This window comes from Daktulosphaira vitifoliae, unplaced genomic scaffold (assembly GCF_025091365.1).
Source record: "Daktulosphaira vitifoliae isolate Bord-2020 unplaced genomic scaffold, ASM2509136v1 Scaffold_2, whole genome shotgun sequence".
In the NCBI taxonomy this organism is placed as follows: Eukaryota; Metazoa; Arthropoda; class Insecta; order Hemiptera; family Phylloxeridae; genus Daktulosphaira; species Daktulosphaira vitifoliae.
The window spans coordinates 13,113,335-13,138,839 of NW_026099573.1; the positions used below are offsets into that span (position 1 = coordinate 13,113,335).

Below are 25,505 nucleotides of genomic sequence, written 5' to 3' on the forward strand. Positions count from 1 at the left end.
CTAACAATATCCCTAAATCCTCCCAAAAAATCAATATCCCTTAATTTATATACGAATTAAGATAAAAAAGACTAATTGCAAGGTGTTACAGGCAATCCGGTTTTGTTATACATTTTCCTTAGAAGGGGTAATTTTGAAGTAAAGGCGCCATCTACTATTTTACATGTTTTTTTACGATTTCCCCACTCTGTTTTTAAAATATTGTATTCTGAATATATCTTCGTCATTGAATATTGTCTCTTCTATGGAATTTCTGTAACATAACTAGCACTCCCGTCGCAACCTACCTTGCAATGATCAATTTATTTGATCTTAACTCATGATTGAGGGATAAATCCCTTGAGTTGGCTTCACTGGTATTGATAAAAAAGTTATTTTATATATTCGCGGGTTTTTTATTGTACATATTTGGAACCCCTGAATGATAATTTTATGCGTTAGGATAATTCTAGAAATGCTGCTATGTTCAGTTACATTGATTTCAATTAATGCTGTTTCACATATCTATTAGTTCGAGCTAAATTACTGCTGCTGGTACTTTCGGAGAAGTAGTCGCTTCTTAAAATATCTGTAGTTTTTATTCTGTATTGATTCCTTCAGTCACAACTCTACTTTTTAAATTATATTTCCGTTTTTCATGTTTACGAATAATATATAGTTGAATTATACTCAAAGACTGTAAATAAATTTTTAGTTGTGATAATAACGTCTTACTTTAAACGGAATGGCCAATGTCACTAGAAAACAGGATGAATACAATCTATCGGTGCTCCGTGAACAACTGTCATTACCCGCAAATAAACATTGTTTTGACTGTCACCAAAGAGGCCCAACATACGTTAATGTGACCATAGGCTCATTTGTTTGCACATCATGCTCAGGATTATTGTAAGTATTTATGCTAATAAGAAAATTTAGCTAAATAATAGATCTTAATTACGTTATTATTTGTCTTAGTTAGTCAATTATTAGCATAATTTGCATACTTTTTAAAGTTTCTTATTAATAAAAAAAATTATTTAAAAATGAAAATTTTATAAATTATAGTTAAGTTTAATGTTTAATAACACAAAATAATTTAATTGATTAATATTAAATATTGTACACTGTGATTTAGAAATTTACTATTTAATATAAAAAATTTAAGAGAAAATGCTTGTTTACCAGAGTTAACATTTTTAAGGACTCCTTGTTGTACTAAATATAGTTAGACATTGAAATATATAATTATTTTCAGCATGTATTAAAGTTGAATTTAATGATCTTATGTTACCTCAATTATAAGTTATAACAAAAAACTATTTTTGTTTATAAATTACTTTTGTAATTTTTTGTTACTAGTATTACACTATTTAGTAATGCTAATGATTATTATTTTTTAAGTATCTATGATACTTTGAAATGAATAATTTTTAGTGAAATTACATGTATTTTATAAATAAAAGTTCGATTTTTAAATACCACATCTTTAACAATGCTTACCGTTTTTTCAGAGATAAATTTTAGTTTTTTCTACCTCGAGTATAAATTATTTAAAATATTTGTATGCCCCTAAAATTTTCATATTTAATTTATAGAATAGAAATATCTTTTTTTTTTTGTGATAAAAATGATAATTTCTTCTAATTTATAGTGCTGCATGATGTCATTGCCCCCTCAGCCACTATGTAAAAATAGTGCATCCTTAATGTTATACATGGGAGTCAATTTTATATAATACATATTTTTTCTTTTAATATTTCAATATTCAATAATGATAACATACATTTAAAAATTTTGATCTTTAGTTTTTATTAACTCATTATATTTTAAGAAATATTTCTATAGACTTGAGTGTAATTTGAAAATTTTGTCTAGAGGTTATATTCTCACACTCAATTTCATAAATTTTGGATATAAAACCTAATTAAGGCTTCTATAATATATTTTTATGGCTGCCTACTCCCCTATTCTCCTAAAAACAGTTTATTTTTTAGAGTCTATGGGAAGTATAAGCTCTCATAGTCTCCATGCAAACTACTATTATTTATAGATTTTTATAGATACCTCACAATAGTGTAAATGTAAAGTGTTATTTTATAAATATAATTTTTCTGTTTTTTTAAATAGAAATTTAATAATTGTATATGTTAAGCAGAATTCAAACCCCAATTACACAATTTTTTAATTTTATCAAATTATATTAAAAATAATTTGATGGGAGGGGGTACATGTATTTAACTACCCCCGTAAATGATCTATACTTATGCCTCCACTCTCAAGGAATTTAAGGACTTAAAATATACTGTGTAAATACAAATTAATTATTAGGTGCAAATTAGAGAGGCTTAGTAGTGCCTGCAATTTTAAAATTATCCTCGCAAAAATTTTAGAAAAACAAAATGGTAAAATTATATAATGGACATTTTAAAGAGAGGAAAGTTAGATATAATAAGCCTTACATTTTTTTTTTTTTGGAAATTGCGATTGTAATAATGTTAATATTATGTTATTTTAAAATTATAATTGGCACTATTATTAAATCGTTTGTAATTTCGTCTGGAAGTTCTCAACTGTAGTCTGTGTAATCTATTATAAAACTAACGTTTAGAATTGTGTTACATTGTCTTTTACAAGTTCATTGTACTGTTGTTTAAATACATACATAATCTCATCCATAACTAAATAGTAAGCATTTTGTAAGTGACAGGTCCGCGTATTTATTTGGTCAAAATTAACGTACCAAATTTTTGTTTTGTAAAACGTATTAAAATAATAATAATAAACCAGTATGCTTTTAAGCCTAGGAGTAAACAGATTATAATTATGGCTGTAATCCAAAATACGTCATTCAAGGATAACTTAATTTCTACAATGCAAATCATCATCTGTAATAATGTATTATAAATCACTAAAAATAAATATTATCTATAACGTATAACAAATAATTATTTTAATCGATTGAAAACATTTATGTTTAATTTAATACTTATCCTTACTAAGTAAATTCGAGTAATAAATTTAAAATTACTAAATTTCCAACGAGTATCATTGTACTTAAAATTGTTAACACTTATTAAATATTGTTTTAATTTATTATCTGAATGCCTGATTATTCTCTGAGTATTTTTAATTATTTTGAAATTTTATTTTTAAATATTTGAGTGAGGGCATTTAAAATATAGATTTTGGCGTTAAAACAAATAAATGCTTTATGTAAAAATAGTATCGCACAGCGTGTTGTTTATATATATAATTTTTTATATGAACCAAGGTAATATATTTTTATAAGTTTCAATCAACCTAACTTTTTTTCGAAAATCATTTTTTAATAGATTTAAAGTACACGTACTACATAAAATAAGAACATATATTAGGTACTAAAAATTATTTTAGTTATTATTTGGAAAATCGCTCTAAACACTAAGATGGGTAGCGCTTCTATCTTCTAGAGTATTAACGTTTATTTATTTAGTAAGAATTCCATAAAAATATGGTTAAAAAAGTGACATTCAAAAATCAATACTTTTAATGTTTATGTTGAAAATATATAAAATACATAATTAATAAGTGTCATTTGAATGATAGATATACTCAATAATTTTCATGAAGACTTAATTTGTATAAAGTTATTTTATATAAACCTAAAATTAAAGTTGAGTTATTTTTATTGCGTACAAGCATTAAATCTAAATGCTCCCGAAAAATCATCTTCTAGAACCGTATTGGGAGCTTAATTTTTTTTACTATGGTAAGCTTGCTAGAAATAATTATATGATAAAAAAATTCCTAAAAAACAAATTAATGGACAAAAAAAGTCTTTTGGTAAACTTTGTAAATATCGACTCTATATAATATGGATTGCGCTGGTCTAAGGACGATTGGTCTACTAGGCGAAAAGGCGAGCCCTTTAAAATACGACCTATTTTCATAAAGTTAAAATTGTTAAACTCGTTTATTTGATGACATTTTAAATCATATTTTATAGTAATAAAGTTATACAATGAAGTTTATGAACTTAACTTTTATTTAAATTATTTATAAAAATTTTAATATTATTTTAAACGTACCTATAAATGTTACACATGTTAGAGCATTAAAAAATTCAACTTATTGATAAATTAATAGTCTTAGAAAAATAACTTTTTAATCAAGTGCATTACGTTGCTATTCAACGTAGTATTATGTTTGTACTAAAGCGTAAAAAATATAACTAATAGTTACCGTAATATTACGTAGACTTCCAATTTCTTTCAATAATTTTGTTAGTTTAAACAGAGCTAATAGTGATATGTCATTAAATCAGCCTACAGCTGTGTACACAATTAATGAAAAAAAAATTGACTGTCAAACAGGCTTTATTAGAAATTTTATGCAGATATTTTACATTTAATGTGATATATCATATATAATGTAACGATAACGTCAATAAAATAGAATAAAAATACGCCCACTGACTTTGTTATAAGCAGTACATCAGTTGCAGAGTATAATGTTTTATATTTTTTTATTAATGTGAATTCTAATTATACTATAAAATTTAATTTACAATTGACATTTATAAAATCTAATTTGAACCCTTAATATTTTTTACGAAACTTTAATTGTGTTAAATTTAATATTGTTGCTCGCTAATCTTGTCATGGCTATTTCTCTGATAAATCGTAAGTTCTAAAAATTTTAAATTTAATGGTAAATAATTATCTGTTAAGGCTCCCTAAATAAATATACAATTATTATTGGAGTGTTTAAATAAGTTAATCAAAAATAATTTTATAATTCTTAATAAATAGACATTTCTTCAATATATTATTCCATGTTTCATATTATTATTATAAATACCGTGACTATCTTTTTGGTAACCTAAATTAATTTTTATATCCTTTCCACAATAATATTTAATGTAAAGATTATAAAAAAATAAATAATTTTATCTCTTAAAAATAAAGCCGCTTCAGGCTACAGCTACTAACACTATCCTTAAATACGTCACTATATATATATATATATATATATATATATCAAGAATGTAATAAATACTAGTACATAAATAATTTCTAGTAGACTCCATTTTTAAATATTAGTCTTAAAATTGTTAAGTAGCTTCACCGTTTATTTTCATAGAAATTCAAACCATTAAAGCCTTTAGATAGAACTAATATTTTTAGAGTATCATTTTTTTCTAGAAAAAATCAATAACAATTAAGTATCCAATTATGGTGGCTTAATCCAATTTTAAACTTGCGTCATAAAATATGTCATCAATAGAAAAGTAGTTATTCCTGGTATTTTTTTATACGTAATTAGTTCGAATAATAATAATATCGATATACAAATAGTAAACTCAATCATAAACAATTATTTTTTTAACATCAAAATCCTGATGAAGTATATTTTTGGAACATATGCAAATTTAAATACATTTAAGTTGATACATGTAACACATAAAAAAAAAAAAATAAACATAATACTATTGTTTAAAAATTAATTATAATGTTTTATTTTTAAAAGTATGGGACATGGTGTTGCGCCGTGGTGACAATAGTTGATGGTAAAACTCTAGTGTTAAGCTGCGCCTACCACTTGAGGTGAACGGATGGGACCATACGTGCGCTTTTACAGTGGCGAAAAAACACCATATTCCAGAATATATATTATAAATTTCCCAGAATATACTAATCCAATTGGAAAATTGGTTTTAAGACAAATCAACAACCATAGTTGTTACGTTGTTCATTATAATTAAATGGTGGTTATACAATAATAATATTTTTGTTGTATTTTATATAATATTGATATTCTAAAATCAAGCAACAGGTTTCATGTTCATGACATGTTACCATGTCGGTCATTTTTGTAAAACTAACTTTAAGAGTTTTTAGCTTTTAAAATAATTTATTTTGGCATTCATATCAATATGTAGTTTGATTGTGGTTAAAATCATTGCTAGACATCAATCTATAGGGTAATTGGTCGTTATCCTTATTTTGTAGTTACGACACTGATATACAATATAAAATAGAATATATAATTTTTTATTTAATCGTAAATCCATAAAACAATTACTTTATTAGTAATAATAAAGTTGAACTAGTTATGTTTCATTAGACTACGTATATGATTAATACCTTTTTAGTGACGCACTTAAAATTTTTTCATGAGGAAAAGCCATAGGCACAGAGTTAGAGGCTAAGTCGTTCCCAAAATAAAATTGACCACCTATAGTTCAGAAAATTATAATATAATATGGAAATATAACTCCATCAAAAATGAGAGAGAGAAATTGATATAATATATAATGTATAATTTACAAATAATTATATACTAATAATTGATTATTCTACTCCACAATTTTTTTGACAAAAAATGATTTTTATTTATAAAAATGTATTGATTAAAATTTAATTAATTTTCATAAACAATTGTAAATATCAAGTTTATTGCAAGAAAAAATTATTCCTAAAGAGTAGCTTTCAAAATTTCTATAGGAACCTATTATTTTTTTACAAATGGAGAATGGTAAAAATAAAATGTTGACAAGTTTATAACCAATATTTTGTTATTACTTTTTGAGTTTTAGTTTTAGTTAATAATTTTTAGTTAAGGTGTGAGCGAGGTGCTTATAATGTAAAATATTTTTTATGTTTTGTGGTACTACTTTGCTCCTTATCTTTTCTAAATTTTCAAATGCTAATATCTCAAAAATTAATAGTACAAAACTTATTCTTGACCAGTCAAATTTTATTTAATCTATGGTTTATTAATAGGAAAAAGATTATAGGTTTCCTTTTACTTTTTGAAAGTTAACCCTAAGATATACTCTCATAATTAATTTTTATAAAAAATATTATTTTACGAACAATTTGAAGGGTAAAATAATCACACTATAAATCCCACTGAGGTATGCTCTTGTACTTAATATATCCAAATATCATGGGGTTATTGATAGGGATTTAAACAAATAGTATTTAATTTTTAATTATAATTATAATAATAACTTATAATTTAAATAAAGACCTCGTAGTCCAGTTGTCCCAAGCAGGGACTGGAACCATGTTTTTGTATAGGTTCGGGTTTAAGTTTATCGGGTTTAAGTTATTTTGACAATATTAATATAGGTTCCGGTTAGTTTCGGAATCTTGAAAATAAAGGTTCCATCCAAACTATTTAAATCGAAGTCCAATTAAAAATCTCAGAAAATAGCAGATATAGAATTCAAATGTCCGGTTTGTGGTTTTCTGATAATAAAAAATTCTATTCCGTTTCCGGTTCTAAAAAATTTAAAGGTTCCTGTTAAAGAACCGTATTTTTAGGTTCGTTCCAGTCTCTGGCTCCAGGAAGTAATTCCGCTTATTTTAATAAGTCATTATTTTATGAAAATTTCCTTTTTTCATTATGATTATGATTTAAAAATTTAATTCTAAACTTATTGATGTAATCATTTTAGATTTGTATTCCATAATAACTGATGCTTAATCTTCATTTTGTACCTAAAAATAATCGATTCTAATCTAGCGTTATTTTATTGTGGAAAGCTTATAATTAGATTGTATATTATAAGATTCTCGTGTCCATTCATATAATTTTCGTTCAGCTTACGACAACATCTTTGTTGTGTCAGTGCGCAGTTTAAACTTATCGGTTGAATAGACTACAGATAATATTTATTTCATTAATGATTCGAATTCTATTTTTATATATAATAAAAATTGATCACTTATGGCTTATTATATAATTTTTAAATTATATTTTAAATATTAATTAAAAACTAAAAAAATATTTAATTCAAAAAGCCACAAAAAATAAAAACTATTTTAATATTTACATTGTAATAATTGTATACGTATAAATACAATGCGAGTAACCAAAAACAAAGGTTAATAATATTGTATTCAATTCAGTATCTCGCATATAATTATAAATTGAAATGTTTAAACAATTAACTATCGGTTAACTTAGAAAGTTTTTATTAAATCATTAGTAATTTATAAACAATTTATTTATTTTAAGTCGTTATTGACGAAAAAAAAAATTTTAAGTTTAATAAATTTTTCTAGTTGAACATTCCTAAATTGTTTATTACTATTATCACCAATAATGTTTTATACATTATCTGATATTTAACGAATACTGCGCATAAATATTTGTTCGGTTTGAACTTCTGATCTAATAAATAAAAGCATTCCCATCGAGAGAAATATCAACTAGTTTTGAAAACAACTATTAATAAAATTATATTTTAAATCCTACAGAGTTTAATTCATAGCTGTTCATCATAAACATTAATTTATATAATATACAGTTAGGTCCTATAAATATAAATATGTTTTATATATTTTACATACATAGTCTAAAAGAAAATTATAATACATTCATTTAAATTAATTATTTTTAAAAGCTTTAAAAAATAGGTATAATATCCAAAGAGGTTAATCATTTGATGTAATTGTAGTATAAAATCATTTTAAAATAAAAAAATATATACAGACAACTCGTTAAGGCTAAAACACTAATATTCTCGGAAACTTTTTAAATTTTGTAGAGAGTTAATTTTTTTTTTATCCATCTTACATTAGAAATCTGAAATTTTATACTTTATTTCTACAGAAAGCTTCTCATATGCGAAGCTACAACAATGATATCGAAGTTCCCATTGAGATATATTATTCCACTCTTATATAAGATATAAATATTTGATGAACAATAAAATAAAATAATATTTTTGTTAGAATCATTTAATAAAATAATGATAGGGTCAGGTGAGGTAATTGTAAATGATTCTATCAAAATTATTTTTAACTTGTGTTTATGACTGTTTACTTACATAAACATTTATTATATTATTATACATATATACTAGTGGACATAATAAATATAGTTTTAATGTAGTTTTAGTAAATTTTTAATTTCAAACCTAAAAAAAAGAGTAATTTACATTTACCCTAGACATTTACCATTACCCCTTGATTTGGGGTAAATGTAAATGAACAGTTTCAAGCTATAAGGTAATCATCAAATTATTTATGGGGCAAATGAAAATGAATATTTTTTCAGTGCACTTTTTCTAAATGATAATACAAATGACATAACCTCTAAAATGCTGTAATAAATATGATTCACGAGAGAAAAAATAATAAATAATAATTTTATCGAGTTCGATGGTTATAATTTATTTTTTTTAATAGAATACCAGCCTCATTTACAATTAATGTTTTTCTTTTGCTATTATACACATTACGCCTTATATCAAAAATATTTTTTGTATAAATTTCGGGAATTAATGAATTTAGTACAATAATTCTTAAAATTTTGGCTGATTTTTCGTATGGTGTTTTTTGAACATTTATTTTACATAATTGATTTCATATATAAATATGTAAATTTTTCTGGTTGTGATTTGTGTGTGAACCTTAATTACGAACGATAGTTAAAATTATAACCATAAGTAAACACTTTTGCTAAACATTTTCTGTGCGTGCATCGCCAGCGAATATGTTCGTATTTTTTTATTTTATATGCAAAATAAAATTAAAAATTGATACCCTTAAATATCTTCACCACGATTATTTATTATAATTTTGGTATCCATTTTGTAAAATATAAAAAATGTCCTACACGATATCTATTGCAATGTAACGGAAAGACTAAAATATTTTATCAAAATATAATAAGAAAAATATTAATAATAAGATCACAGCTGATGATCGACTGTACTTAATGTTATAATTACTAGATAAGACAACAGTTTATTAGATATCCCAAAAAATTTTATTATTTATTTAGTTTTGTCCTTGTCCTCTGAGTCTCTATATATATATATATATATTTAAGTATATATGGTGATATGGTCTTTAAAAATGTACCATTAATCATGCAAAAAAAAAAAATAGTACGTCCAATACAAGAATTGATACTAAGACTACTAGTTCAAATATAAAGTATTAAATAACTTTTTTTCTCTGCCATTGAAATCATACTGCCAAACAAACTCCTCTACATGTTAGATAACTAGACCATCGCCTATTTGTGATCGTGATCATGGTAAGTATTCAATTATATGAAGAGTCGACTAGCAAAAAATAATTGAATTACTAAACTATCGAAAGTATATTCGATTTGGTTCAAATTACAAACTCCAAGTATTTATTATATATATTTATAATTTATAAATTATAAACACGTTACGTACTCGCTATATGTATTAAGATATTTATAACTCAATAAGTACTTATCCTAAAATAGTTTTTGACTTATCCAAATTTTTTGTAAAAAAGCTCTAAAAATGTATAATTTTAGCATAGTCTAAGAAAGCATAAATTATTTAAAGATATATAACATAGAATATTTAGTAGAAAAAAAGTTTTTAGAATTATTAACATCAATCATATATTTAAGGGGCCTCCGAATTAAAAAAAAAATGTTAAATTATACTTTTATATAATTATAATTATGTAAAATTTTACTTTTTTGTGTTATAATTTTCTACTACAATTACTTTTTTTATTCAATTATCAATAACTATATTAGATCAAACTGTATTGTTATATAGTAAGGGAGGTAAATACCTCTCTTGAAACCACTATTTACAAAATAAAAATTAAGTATACTGATGTATACTATGTCCCCTTCTGACGTACTGGTTTGTTTTTTTTACTTGTCAGATGATAACTATGCATAGTGTATTCAATATAGATGCAAATAAGGAGGGGGTGCTTTCGTTCAACGTCATTTGTATGTAGCTATCCGAAAAAACTCCCAGATTTGTGAAAAACAATTCATGGTTTTTGCACTACGATAATGCACCTGTTTACACTTCATTGCTTGTTCATGAATTTTCGGCCAAAAACAATACTGTAACGATGCCTCCATGTTTGCCAGACATGATTTTGTGTAATTTTTTTCTATTTCCAAAAATAAAGAGAACCTCAAAGGCCGTCGTTTTACAAGCGTAGATGACATTAGAAGTACATTTTGTGCTGGTACAAAATCAGCACAGTGGGGTCGCGGCATAGTTAAGTTCAGTATAGATAATATCTAACAGTGATTAAAATCACTATCGTAAAAAACGCTTCGATGCAAATCTGTAGATAGTGTTTAATTTAAAAAAATTGATGGATTATACCAAAAGCAAAATGAATTCCTATTACCTTTATTATTCCTGATTAGTAGTTTTATGATTTATAAGTGTAATATATATATAATGTATAAATATATAATGAAATGGTTTTATTTAAAAAAAAAGTATGTCTAATGAAAGAGGTTTATAAATAGTATTTATCATAAAATATTTTATTGATCCATATATTTTTCAAAAAGTTATAGTAATTTAGAGTTGAAAAAATAAAATATGAAATCGTAAATTTTAACACCAAAATTGCATGTTTTTTATCTACGGCAATCATTTGCACATAGAAAATAAGTCGTTCAGACAAATTTTCTTCTTTGAACTTATAGTACATAACCTTAGCTTTATTTTAACATATATTTGAAGCTTGGAGTATTTCCGGAACATTTTAAAAACTTAATTTGAAAAAGTTAAATTTTTGTGCAGAAGTTGCTATTTTTAATCCCTCTCTAATTAATTTTCAAAAAAATTATATTAAATTAAAGGGAAATACTTAAGGTTTCAATATAAGAAAAAATTATTTTGATTTGTTTATTTTTCAATAAGTTATGGCAATTAAAAAAAAAAAATTTCGAAATTTACCGATTCTGAAAATAGTAATGTTTTGGGGATTTTCACTATATACGGGGAACAAGGGCAAAATTTTCAATTTTTGAGGGTAATGTCTACAATTAGAAACGATTTGTGATCTTTTGACGTATCGTTGAGAAAAATTGGTCCAGTGAGAGCTGAGAAAAAGTAGTGACAGGCACAAAAAAAATAAACACATCATAGTAAAATTAATACCTTCTCAGCTTCGCATCGAAACTAAAATCGTCTTCGAGATACATGGAATTTGTACCTCATAATACTCTTATAAGGTCATGAAACATTTAAAAAAATTATGTTGATTTTTTTAATAATGAAATTATATTAATTAAGCTATATAAAATTTACTTAAAGATTGTTTAATACAGTTTAGTTTTTAGTACTAAATAGTTATTATTATCTTGTATTTTATTCTTTAGTAAACTTTTGTCAAATTATGAGTAATATTTTATAATTTTTATTACTTTTGTTAAACAATGTTTTTGTTTTAAATACTCTATAATTTTGATTGTTAAATCTTATGGTTATAAACTGTAACACAATCGACATTTGTCAGTTAATTTATTAATAAAGTGTATATATTGGAATATATTTCATGAATAAAATAAGTAAATAACTTATAAATAAATTGAACAATCATTATTTAACTTGGTGTTCATTTCTTAATGATTAAGAAATTATCATATATGTTGTAAGTGAAGTTGTTGCAAAGAACATTGAAATAACCTATTTAGTAAATTTTATAATTAAGTATTATGATATATTTTTAGCTGGGCAATTTTAACAAATTAAGTAAAAGTTTCTGGAGAATACGAAGTTGTAAATACTTTGTAAAACTTTTCATATGACTTTAAAGACTATTAAGCACGAGGGGCCCTATAGGCCTTGCGTGAATGACTAATATTCGATGTTTTTACTGGTCGTAGTCGTGTGGTTCATTAGTTAAATTAACGATCAGTTTGACCTATTAGTTTATGATCAGGTCACATTGATAAACTCCTTTAAACGAATATACATCATTTTTAGCTAAATTTGAATAAAAAATAATTACAATTGTCAGTCATATTCAATTTAAAGTTCAATGCTACCTTTTAAGGTACTTACAAATAATAACCAGTTATATATATTTATTGACATTTATAAATTCAAATGTTGCACGTCATATTATCAAATATAACTTTTTAAATCAAAATTAAAATCTACGCTTTATGAGAAGTTTTTTGTTAATGTTAAATAATAAAAAAGCCATGTTAAAAAATATTTTTAAATTTGTTCTTTTTTTTTTTTTTGGCATCAATGTCTATCTTAAATATCAGCATTTTTATGTATTAAAATACAATTTTTTTTCGAATAAAAATGACTTATAAATCATCTTGTAACTCCTAGTGTACACAAAAAGATATTGAAAAAAGAAGATGTAATATATGTTGTACCTTTCTCATAAAGGCTGCTATTAAACTTTTTTGCTACTTGCAAATAATTACTAGTACAAATAAATTTATGTTATTACATTTGTATATATTTAAAAAATTAAAATTTGAAAATCAATGAGAATAAATTTATTTTCAGGCGAGGTTTAACTCCTCCTCACAGAGTAAAAAGCATATCCATGGCATCATTTAGTACTGAAGAGATAGAATTTGTCAAATCCAGAGGGAACGAGGTATTTAAATAGATTAAACTATAGTTTAATGTAAAATTAATTATTAGTAACATCAACACACGAAACTTAATAATTCCTAAATTTGAATAGATAAATTTTATTAAAGATAACTGTTTATTAATGATTTTTAGCCTCAAAATATTAATAATAATAGAACTAATTTTACAAGATATATGATATCTAATAGTGGACAAATATATGATAATATAATATTAGAACAATTTTATAATAATAGTTTTAATATGAGATTAAAAACTATATAATATCCTATTATCGATATCTTAGCAATAATTTCTAAAAAATTAGTTTCAATATAATTAAGTTTTAAAATTAAAATTCTCAATAAACTTTCTATCAAAAGTCTAATGATTTTGTTTTCCTAAAAGTTTGAAAAATCAAGTTATTTTTTCATTAAACTTTCTGATTTATTACTTAATATATTTTCTTTAAACTATTTTGACTATTGATATACAATATAGTTTCATTATAGAAAATGGTTCATAATGAATTAACATATCTTATAACTTTTTATCTTCTAAATATTTTGTGTTACTATTTTTTTAAATAATTTATGCATTCTTAGATTACGTTAAAATCATATTTTAACTTTGACTTGTATCTAAGAAGCTTTTGGTTTTACTTTGCCATATTTTATATTTTTTGCATGTGTCTTATAAACTTTAACTACTGTTCCTAATAATTGTAGCCCCATAATTTTGAAAAAATTCCCCTTATTTCCGGTCATAAAGAGAAATGTCCCTAAAAATTACAATAGTCATACAATAGAGAATGTCACTATATTTAGTTTTCATTTTATGTTAAAAGAACCTTTTAAAAAATGGAAAAATCTTTGCCAAATTTTTATTGATAATATTTCAAACATATGCCTCTATAGTCAATAATCATGTAATTTTTTATATGATATTATAGTATATTTAAATTACTCAAACTATTTAAATTATACATGAATTAAAATAAAATTTTCAGTAGTAATATTTAAAATAAATATCTTACATTCAATATAGTTTATATAGTACCTTACTGCCTTTCATATCAACTTTATGTATTAGAATGCTTTTAACTAAATAAGTACTCATTTTAAATTTGTTATTGATTCATTAAAATTTTTATAAGAAGAGCTCTAAAAACGGTTATTTTAAAATGTTGGAAAAATAAAATATATATATATATATATTTATATTTTAAAGGTAACAAAAATTATTTAATAGATTAAAAGTTATTAGATTTATCAAAACATTATGAGGTCAACTTTTATTTATTTTATTGACATACTTATTAAACTTACTTTTATAAATTAAATAATTTTAATATTGAAAAAAAAATTGTCTTACGTTTTAGAACTGTCAAAGAATTTGGTTGGGAACATATGACATAGAACAATCTACTAAAGATGAAAAACAAATAAAGGATTTCATGATAGCAAAATATGAAAAGAAAATTTACTACTCAGATCCAATTTCTCAAAAGCCTAGAAATGGCTTTCAATCAAAAGTTAATGTAGCACAAAGCAATATCCTAAACAACCAAGTAATATTTTGTTATTTTTTCAATAATTAATTATACAATGTTTAAATTTTATTTAAATTTACTTTGGAAGAATCTTAATGGTGTAGCTTCTACCATAACTACATCAACACCAACCAAATTTGATATATTTAAAGAAGAACTTGCTGTGCAATCGTCTCCATCTTTTGCAAATTTTGATAACAACCCAGTGTTTTTAAATTCTTTTGATAGTTCAAAAAGTATTGGTAAGTATTAGTTAATTACTCTATGTTATAAGGATCCATAAAATATATCATTTTATATCTAAGAGAACTCTTATATTTTATTAAAATTCAAACTCAACTGATTACAAATGTTTACCAATAGAGGTGACTACTTCTAATATTCTATCAATATTGTTATTATTCTAAAATTTCATAAATAATTTTCATTTATTAAAGTCTATATTAGAAAAAAACTATTTTTTTAAACTTTAGTATTATTAGATAGATAAATTGACTAAAAAATTTAATTAATTTTAAAAAGTAAATTTAATTAAATTTCTTCCTCTTCAAAAAAAAAAAAACTAGTTAAATTAACTTTCCATCATGTTATTCATTTTTATTATAAATTATTAAATAAAATATATTATTAATTGCAGTAAAAACATTTTTTTTGTTAGACTTAAATTTAAAGTTTATGCAACCTAGTAAAACTGGATACTTTGATTATTTAACATCAAATCCTATACATTTTTCACCGTCTAGGAAACCAAACCATATTAACAACAGATGGAGTGAGTTGAAATTTATGAAGAAACAAATATAATTAGTTGTGTGATATAGCTTATAGATTTGTTTTATTGTGGTTAATTTATTTCAATGCATTTTTATTCTTTAGAGTGAAGAAATTCCATACTATATTATTTTCTAATAACTTATTTATGTCAATTTAAAAAAAATATTTGTTGTAATTATTGGCATATGCATAAACATAGAAGTTAATAGCTAAAATTTCTGAAAATGCTGAGTGAAATTTTCTTGCTATATAAATATAATTAAAACTCAAAAATAATTTGTAGGGATTAATTGTTTAAAATAGAAAAGTATTGGTTGTTGCATTTTCCATTAAATAAAAAAATTAAAAGTCCCTCCATATCCTACTTAAATTATTTTATTGTTTTTAATTTTTTTTTCTATATATTATTTTTATCACTTTACTATTTGTAAGTTCAGATAATTATGTTGTATAATTTTGGTTAGTAAACAAAAAAATAAGCCACAGAAAAAAAATCTATGGAATAAAATGCTATGATAAAATAGGCCATAGTAAAAAATTAAACTTATATTACAAATTATTAATATTAAGTTACCTTTTTCTATATATATTTTTACAATACATATACATATTGTATTGTAAAATACAATACATAATATGTATTATAATTGTAATAGTAATATTATTACTATACTGTTGGTAGATAATACTTATAAACATTATATTTTTAATTTAAGATAACATGTAACTTTTTTTTTTTTTTATTGTATCCTTCTTTAGTATTTGTAAAGTGCAAAATCTACAACCAAAAAAGTAATTATAAAATGTTAATTAAGTTTCAGAAGTAATTAAATTTTTATAATCAATAGTTATTGATTATAAAAATTGATAAAAAAAATATTTTTTCAGTTATGAAGTTTTAGCTATTATAACTTATTAGTATTACATATTAAAATAACTTTTAGCTGATTGTTTTGTTTATTTGAAAATCAAATTTTCCAGTGTAGAGTATATTTAATTAATTGAAATATTAGTGTTAAAGATTTTAATTTTTAACATAATAATTTTGAACTGACACTCATTTTGAATAGTTAGTTTTTAACTAACAAACATAACTAATACATCATAAGTTTTTAAAATATGCATGAATTTTTAATAGATAAGCTTGTAATTATTATAAGTATTATTTATTTATTTTGTATTTTATTAAAAATATTTTATTTTAAAGCTAGAATTTGTTAATTTATGAGTTTAAATATAAAAGTTAATATAAATAGTTATACTTTATTTTTACTAATGGTTTAATTAGGTGTTGCTGTTGAAAGTTCAAGTCCATGCCCTAGTTGGAAATCTAATGGTTCACAAGCTCCATCTGAAGACCGTTATGCTGCATTGAAAGATCTTGATTGCTTAATGAAATCACAAAATCAACAAGATATTCCTCCTCCTCCTATGAATACTAGTAACAGTTCTGCATGGAGTAAGATATATTTAAAAATAATTTTTTTAGAACAACCTAAAATTAAATTGAAAACTGTTGCTAAATTTTTAAGTAATTTTAAAACTTATTGGATTATATTAAATTAAAATCTAAGAATAAAATTTGTTAAATTTTTATAAATTGTTTATACTATTAATATTATATTGTTACCAAATAATAGTCAGATGATTTTATTTTTTTGAAAAAATCCAAAAACTCTAAGTATTTAAAAGAAGTAAGATAAACCATATTTCCATATTGTTCAATAATTCAATCATGCAGAGAAGGTTTGCTGGTGAAGGAAGTAACTCCATATTTTTTTATTTTGTTAGAATCATTAATAAAGTTTTATATTTCCATGTAATTCAATATCATTTGTAATTTCTTGAAAACAAATTCATATGGTTTATTTTTCCTGCATTAAAACAATTTTTTTTTTTTATGTATCCTATTTAAAATCTATTAAATTATGTATTGTTAAATTCCTTTAATATTTATTAAATGTTAGGTTCTGATTCATCTCTAAATGGTACATGGAGTAGTCAAGTTTCAGAAAATAATTCATCACAAAATCCATTTAAAGGTAAAACACAAATATTTTTAGTATTTTTTTTATTTAATAGTTTTCATAAAAGTAGAATTTTTCAATTTGTCTGTCCAAATTATATAGATAATATGATACAAGAAAGTTGGATATCATCAAACAATGTAGTTAACCCATTTGTGAATTGTAAAGAAGGTATGCTAAAGTAGAAAAAACTTGTTTTATATACCTTTGGCAATATTTTGGTATCAATAGATTTTATATTTAATAACTATAAATTATTTTTTAAATACTAATGTAAATAAATTAATAACACAATTTTCTTTAAACTAAATACAAAACTAATTTTAATGTCTCATTACTTTAATACTATGCACTTAAGTTGTACAATATAGTGAACTAAAAAAATTCCTATTTAAATTTTGCTTATTTGCTATACTATAATATAATAAAGTTTGATGGTTGTACTATTACAAAAATTTAGATCAAATTTGTAAATTAGTATTTTTCCAGCTATGATGTATGGTTCAGGTTATGGGCGGTTAATAAGAAAGTAGAGTAATGAAGAAGTGTAGTTGAGATGAGAGTGCTTAAAGAAGATAGGATAATGAATGAAGATATAAAAAGGAGTATAAGTATAGTGTCAATCATAGATAAGATAAGGGGAAGTAGACTTAGATGTTTTGGTCATGCTATAAGGAGAAAGGAATCAGAAGTTGTAAGAACAGTTATAGAAATGAATGTTGAAAGAAGAAGAGATAGGTAAAAAAGAGATTGAGGGATGTTATTGAATGCAATATGAGGACGGCTAATGTATGTGTAGATGATGTGGGAGATTGTGTCAATTGGAAATTTAGGATTAGGGTAGCGACCCCAAGTAATTGTAATTAAAGCAAGGAAAAATAAGGAGTGTTGTATTTTTTCAGAATTTACTAATAATTTCTAATGAATTTTTACCTGAAATATTTCTATTTTAGATGATTGGCAAAATAATTTACAATGGACAAATGGTATATCAACTAGCCAATCAATGGGATTTAATGATTTTAAACCCTGGAACCCAGATTTCTCTAATCCTTTTAAGGTGAATTTAGAGGTTTTTCTATTGTTATGTTGAATTACTAAATTATGTTTGAAAAGCTTACTTAAGTTATTTATTTTGTTTAGATTGGTGAATCGGATATTAATAAACATTCTAGCAATCCATTTTTGTAAAGCACCTTTAGAATTTTGTATACAAAATTGTAATAAAAAAGTTATCAACATTGATTCTTACATTAAAATTAATGTTATATATAGTTTAAAAAATTACTTAATTTATGTATGTCTAAATTATTTTCACGAGGAATCAAAATCATTGCTATTTTTTTAAATAAGCTATTAATATTGATAAATATTTTAAACTTGGAAACATTGATGGATTTTCATGGGTTTTTAAACTTGCTATAAATAATTATTTTTCCTAAATTAATGTTAATGCAATTGTCTAGTCTTGCAAATATTTGTATGATTTGCTTTTTTATACATAACTCCATTGTATTATTTTTATCATAATTGTTTATTTATTGTTTAACTCTTATTTATTCATGCATATACCTTTATATATAAATATATTTTAAATAGGTGTTTTATAAACGACACATAAGTGTTATTTAATGCATAAATAAAAATGTGATATTCCTTTATAAAATATGAATGTTAAAATTTATTTCTACTCAATTGTGCTTGTATAGTTTTATGTTGTAACAATGTGTATTATAAAAATCATATTTAGTTTCGATACTTATTTTTTATTTAATGTCTAAGTACTCATATTTAATTTTTTTTTCAAATTTGTTAACAATATTATTTTAGTATTTTGATCATGAACAAGTTTTTCTATAATTATAAATTTATAAAAAAATTAATTTAATAACTTAATTAACTTTTTGAATCTCTTAGAACTATTTTGTCTGAACTAAATCTTAATTGTTAAAAAAAATTGTACATATTATCTATATTATATATTGTATTTGATTGCTTTAGTATACCTATATATCAATACATATTTGTGTGTGTATGTATAATATACATATTAATGGTAGTAATCATACCAATTAAGAAATGCTGAATATAAATTTTATTGTCAATAACATATCTTGTTTGGCGTAAAGACAATTCAAACATGCATTTCCCTGATAACTATGTGAGCTTTTCTTTCTCTCTTTAACTAGAATTGTCTTACAAAAGATGACATTATAAAATACATTTATTGTATAAATTATGAAGTACATATTATTATAAACTGTGATAATACATATAAAATAATTTTTATTTTCCTTAATTTAACTTTCGTTGAATAAATTGTGGGCCATTTATTTATCATTGTTTATTTTTATTGTATATTTCCAATTAACAGTAACATCATTTTTAATAAATTTTTAATTATTTTTAATAAATCATTAACTTTCTTATAAGATCATGTAGTATACATATCCATATTTATTTTTCATTATTTAAAAAAAAAAATATTGGTATAGTTCTTAGTTTTATCTTAAGCTAACAAAACAAAATAATTACTGTAAAATTAAAATCAAATTTTTAATTTATCTCAATTTTAAAATAAAATACAGAATACGATTGACTTTAAAAGTTTATTACTTAGATTTAAACTCTAATGAGATGCTAAAATTGTTCAATTCAGTGAAAATCACAGGGTTATATAATATATGATTAACCTTATTTTCTTAAAAATTGTTTTAATAATACTAATTATTTTGACTAAATCATGTATGTTACAAAAAATTAGAGATAATTCCCTCTTAAATAAATAAATATATATTTATGGTTAACTAATTTTTTAATTTAAGTTGTATTTTAATTATTAAATCTTTAAATTGTGTAAATTTATAGTTTAATTAATTATAGTATCAATATGCTGTTTTAAACTTTTTTTTCTCTGAAATATTGTTAACAATTATTATGTAGGGGGGTGGATAAAAAAATATTATTATGGGGTGCAAATATTCAATTGTGGCCCCATGTTTTATATTCAAACAGTAAATAAGTGCTAATATATCTCTGATTAAACAAAGTTATAGGTGTAATAAAATTATTCAGCTACTAAAGTTAGTAATTTTTCAAAAATAAGCTATAAGCTTTATGGTGCTTAGCTGCATCCCGTTCCACCTGTTGTAATTGCATCATTTATCTAGTACATTTCACATTCATTATAAGCAAAGAAGAATAATTGTCCACTTTGTAATTGTTTTTATCCATACCTAGGAGCACATAGACAAAATTTTATTTCAGTAAAAAGATATAAACGAAACTTTTATTTTCGGTGTAATACTATCAGGTTACCTCATAATTACAGTGTATTTATGAAAACTTCGGAAGGGTGTTCAGACCCCATGGACCCGTCCCTGAATATATGTATACTTGTAGCAAATAGAATTTACCATCTTGTTTGTACAAAAACTGTTTTTTTATTAAAGCTAATGAGATGTAACGTTTTTTTTTTCCATCAAATTTTTTTTTTAATTTATTTCGAAGAAAAGATTATTTAATATAATATAGAATTAAAAAATGTTCTGATGAATTGTTCCATACGAGTAATCAAAACACCCCAAAAAAAAAGCCATTTTTAGTAGATATGATAATATTTTTTTAACTTTTTTTCAAATACACATTGAAGTATTTAACGGCAGTGATTTTAAGCAACACCATAGTATTGAAGCATCGATACTTTTTGTTAGTTGACTTGTGGAGTTGAAACATGATTCAACTCCACTATACTGGTTCCTTACTTTTAAACATATATATTATTTAAAACAAATATTTCTTTTTGGCACATTTATAAATATTTTAATATGTAGTAATGTGGAGGGTTCTCCCATGGCATCAGGTTGGTCCAAGAAGCAAGTGTGTGAAGCCTCGTATTATGTTGGAACCTTTTTTTTTACCTGTAGGATCCATAAAATATAGCCCTCGATGTCCCGAGTCACACTGTTTCACTCCAAAGACTGTGTGTGTGAACATTTCACAATTTTATCACCTCAAATATTTTTGTTATTATAATGCTACTAAATTTAAAAAACCCAGCACAGGGGGGTCGCGGCACAGTGGTGACGTGGCATAGTTGGATCAAGTATAATGATATCTGACAGTGATTAAAATCACTATCAAAAAAAAAAAAAACGCTCTTCGATGCAAATCTTTAGATAGTGTTTAATTTTAAAAAATTGGTGTATTATTCCAAAAGCTTCATGATCTGCTAGTTCCTTATTAATATCCCGATTAAGATAAAGTATGTCGAATGAAAAAGGGATATAAATATTATTTTTATAAAAAAATTGTGTTGATTCATACACTTTTTAATAAGTTATAGCATTATAAAGTTAAAAATGTAAAAAATAAAATTTTCACACAAAAATAGCACTCGGTAGCCATTTTCACCACGAAGACAAGTCCAGAGGTCAAATTTTTTTTTTCCGTAATAAAGTACATTACATTAGCTTTAATTTAAGATATATATATAAAAGTGTCAGACCTTCCGAAACATTTTCAAAAGTTAATTTTTTATGAAAAAGTTGTCATTTTAAATCCCCCCCTGTGGGTAGGTTAAGAGTCAAATTTACAAAAAGAATATACTATCATTTGGTATATTCTTAAAGACATCAAGCATCTATAAAAAAAAAATTATATTGATATGTTCATTTTTGAAAAAGTTACGGCAGTTTTTAGGAAAAAAAATAGAAAAAATTTCGAAAATTAGCGATTTTTAAATTTGTAATTTTTTTGGAGGTTCCCCAATTTACGGGGAACGAGGGAAATTTTTTCAATTTTTGAGGGTAATGTTTCGACTAGATATGATTTGTGATCTTTTCACGTATCGTTGAAAGAAATCCGTTCGGTGAGAGCTGAGAAAAAGTGGTAATAGACACACAAAAAAAAAAAAACAGAAAAATCAATACCTTCTCAGCTTCGCATCGAAGCTAAAAACAGGACAAGTCACTAAAATTTCAAAATTGTTTTTTTTAATAAGATGATATTCTATAAGATCAAGAAAACTATATCTTAAAAAAGACATTTCAAGTTAAAGTATTTCAAAATTTCAACCTTCCATAAGATTTACATTATGTGTTACTATGTAGCATTTATAATAAATTAGAGTTAAATAATTATAATTAATTAGTTTATTTTATAATCCTTTGTACGATACCATGTAATTTTTGGGTACAATTCTGTTTTGTTCAACTGTACTTGAATCATTGGTAGTCGATACATTCTGTATGGATGTTTTGATAACCATTAACGCAATTAGAAAATAGTTTTTGAGGTTAAATTAAGTTAAATCATTATTCTCCCAATCAAAATTAATTTTCAAAAATATTTCTGAATCTTATACTTACGTCAGTAAAAACTATTACTACTACTAAAAATTGTGAAATATTTTTAGGAGCTTTCCTACAAGTGTAGTAAAAGACTTATAAATAATTTCATTTTTATCAATATATAGTTAGATGAATTAAAGGCTGAAAGTAATGGTGTAACGGTATCGTTTGCTTTAGTTCAGTATTATTTAGTAAAAATGAATTTTCGAAAAACAATTATGAACTTAATCATATATCAAATTTTTTTTAAATGGTATCTCAATGATTTTAAAAACATATATATAACATGGACGGAGTGCATATACACTAGTATAAACTATACCTAATTGTGCTACATTCCCACACTATTAAAATACTTGTAACTCTGCTAGTAAGTACTTATCCTAAAGTTCTTATCGACCCATTAAAATTTCTTGTAGAAGTAGAGCTAAAAAATGGCTACGTTAAAATTTCAAAACAATTTAATTAATTTTTTCTTATTAGTTACAAATAACAATAAATATGTTTTTAATTTAGTCCAAAACTAAAAATTATTTAAAAATAAACTAAGATATTTAGTAGATCAAGTTATTAGATTTGTCAAAACATCGCGAACCATTCTTTATACATACATTTTTTCTTATACTGTAGTATTTTAACTATAATTATTGAAATCAAAATATACTACTGCGTTTGAAGTAAAATACAATTTCTACATCGATAACACTTCTTCTTCTTCTTCTTCCTCGTCTTAATCCAAATTACTTTGGTCGGCCACCCATATCCTAAACTTCCACTTAACACGATCTCTCACATCAGCTGTACTTATATCGCATTTAATAACATCTCTCCATCTCTTTTTTGGTCTTCCTCTACCTCTTCTTCCTTAAACATTAATTTCTACAACTGTTCTTACGGCTTCCGATTCTTCTCTTCTCATAACATGACCAAACCATCTAAGTCTATTTTCTCTCGTCTTATCCACGATTGACTCTTATATGTTCATTCCTTAACCTATCTTCTCTAATCACTCCACTCATCCATCTAAACATTCTTATCTCTGCTACACTCATTCTCTGCTCCACATTCTTATCAACCACCCAACACTCTGAACCATACATCATAGCTGGCCTCACTACAGTTTTGTGAAATTCACCTTTCAGTCTCATTGGAAATCTTTAATCACATAAGACGCCAGACGCTTCTCTCCACTTCAACCACCCGCACTTAATTCTGTGTCTTACATCCTCGTCAATACCACCATTCTTTTGCACAACTGACACTAAATACTTAAAACTTTCCACCTCTCCAATCTGTCAAACTCTTACTCTGTATACTCCTACTTATTCTTAAATCTTTTTCTTCAAGAGCTGATCTCCACACCTCTGGCCTTTGATTAATTTTCTCCTATTAACACTATATCGTCAGCAAACAACATGTTCCACGGCACCTCTCCTTGTATTTCTCTAGTAATTTCATCCATCACTATAGAGAATAAATAAGGGCTTAAAGCAGAACCTTGGTGCCCCTTTTATGGGCATTAATGAGATAATATTTATGCTAAATATCGGCACCACAATACTATTCCTCCATTTATTTGGATTTTTCTCTTCTAATAAAATTTTATTTAAAAGTTCCTTCAACCACCTTATGCCAACACCGCCTAATATTTTTTATACTTCTACTGGCACTTCATCTGGTCTCACTGCTTTATTCTTTTTCATTGATACCACATCCTCCGATACCTCTTTCTCACTAATTAAATCTACCAGTCCCTCATTCCACGAGATATCCTCTACGTCTCTTTTGGATACTCCTCATCCCGCAATTTTTCAAAATACTCTTTCCACCTTTTTTTCACATCATCATCGCTGGAGAGTACTTTATTATCAATACCTTATATAATCATAATCTTTAGACCTTTTTTCTCTTACTTTTACAAGTCTATAAATTTCTTTCTCGCCTTCTTTCCTAGCGTATCATACAACTCATCATACCTCTTAAACTTCGCCTTACTTACTGCACACTTGGCTTCTTTGCACAAGCGTTTATACTCCATCCAATCTTCTCTCCTTATGCTCTTCTGCCATACACAACTAGTAAATCTATTCCACACATAATTTATGTCTCCCTCGACATTGCACTCCAACCTCTATTTTACCGTCTTTACAAACTCTTTTTCATTTTCCACTTTCAATTTTCACCACTCACTTTTCACAGCTCCTATGATAGCAATTTCTAATTTTATCAGTCGTCCAGCTTTCTACTTGTGATGTCAATTTGAAACTTAAAATGAAAGTATAGTAAATAAATGTATGTAAATAGATGTAAGTATCTTTTTTTATGCATTGAATAATTAGAGAAACCAATCAGATTTGTCATATACTGTAGCGGATTCAAGGAGTAAAGTATTGTACCCCATCCCCATCAAATGTGTCTAAATTTAAAAATAATATTATAAATAAAATACATGTACAAAATTTTAAATA

General features: G+C 24.4%; 1 protein-coding gene across 4 annotated transcripts; it reads left to right on the plus strand.

Moving 5' to 3' along the window:
* Positions 1-493: 493 nt before the first annotated feature.
* LOC126897487 (uncharacterized) lies at positions 494-20,769 on the plus strand. Of its 4 annotated transcripts, none has more exons than XM_050671134.1 (10): positions 498-888; positions 13,262-13,355; positions 14,715-14,903; positions 14,974-15,127; positions 15,544-15,657; positions 16,948-17,118; positions 17,627-17,701; positions 17,789-17,857; positions 18,640-18,746; positions 18,830-20,769. In XM_050671134.1, exons 1-10 carry the CDS (start codon positions 725-727, stop codon positions 18,875-18,877), a joined length of 1,185 nt encoding a protein of 394 aa, XP_050527091.1. In that variant the 5' UTR covers positions 498-724; the 3' UTR covers positions 18,878-20,769. The 4 variants fall into 4 exon arrangements, with proteins under 4 accessions (XP_050527092.1, XP_050527091.1, XP_050527093.1 ...); XM_050671137.1 differs by lacking the exon at positions 498-888 and adding an exon at positions 4,465-4,643; XM_050671135.1 differs by lacking the exon at positions 17,789-17,857 and having other exon boundaries at positions 494-888.
* Positions 20,770-25,505: the final 4,736 nt, after the last annotated feature.

What these genes read in the sequence shown, in the direction of transcription:
- LOC126897487 (XM_050671134.1), top strand. Translation starts at nt 725, where the DNA reads ATGGCCAATGTCACTAGAAAACAGGATGAATACAATCTATCGGTGCTC. An exon ending in ACATCATGCTCAGGATTATT is followed by an intron (nt 889 to 13,261) that starts GTAAGTATTTAT and finishes ATTTATTTTCAG; the next exon opens with GCGAGGTTTAACTCCTCCTC. An exon ending in CCATATTAACAACAGATGGA is followed by an intron (nt 15,658 to 16,947) that starts GTGAGTTGAAAT and finishes TGGTTTAATTAG; the next exon opens with GTGTTGCTGTTGAAAGTTCA.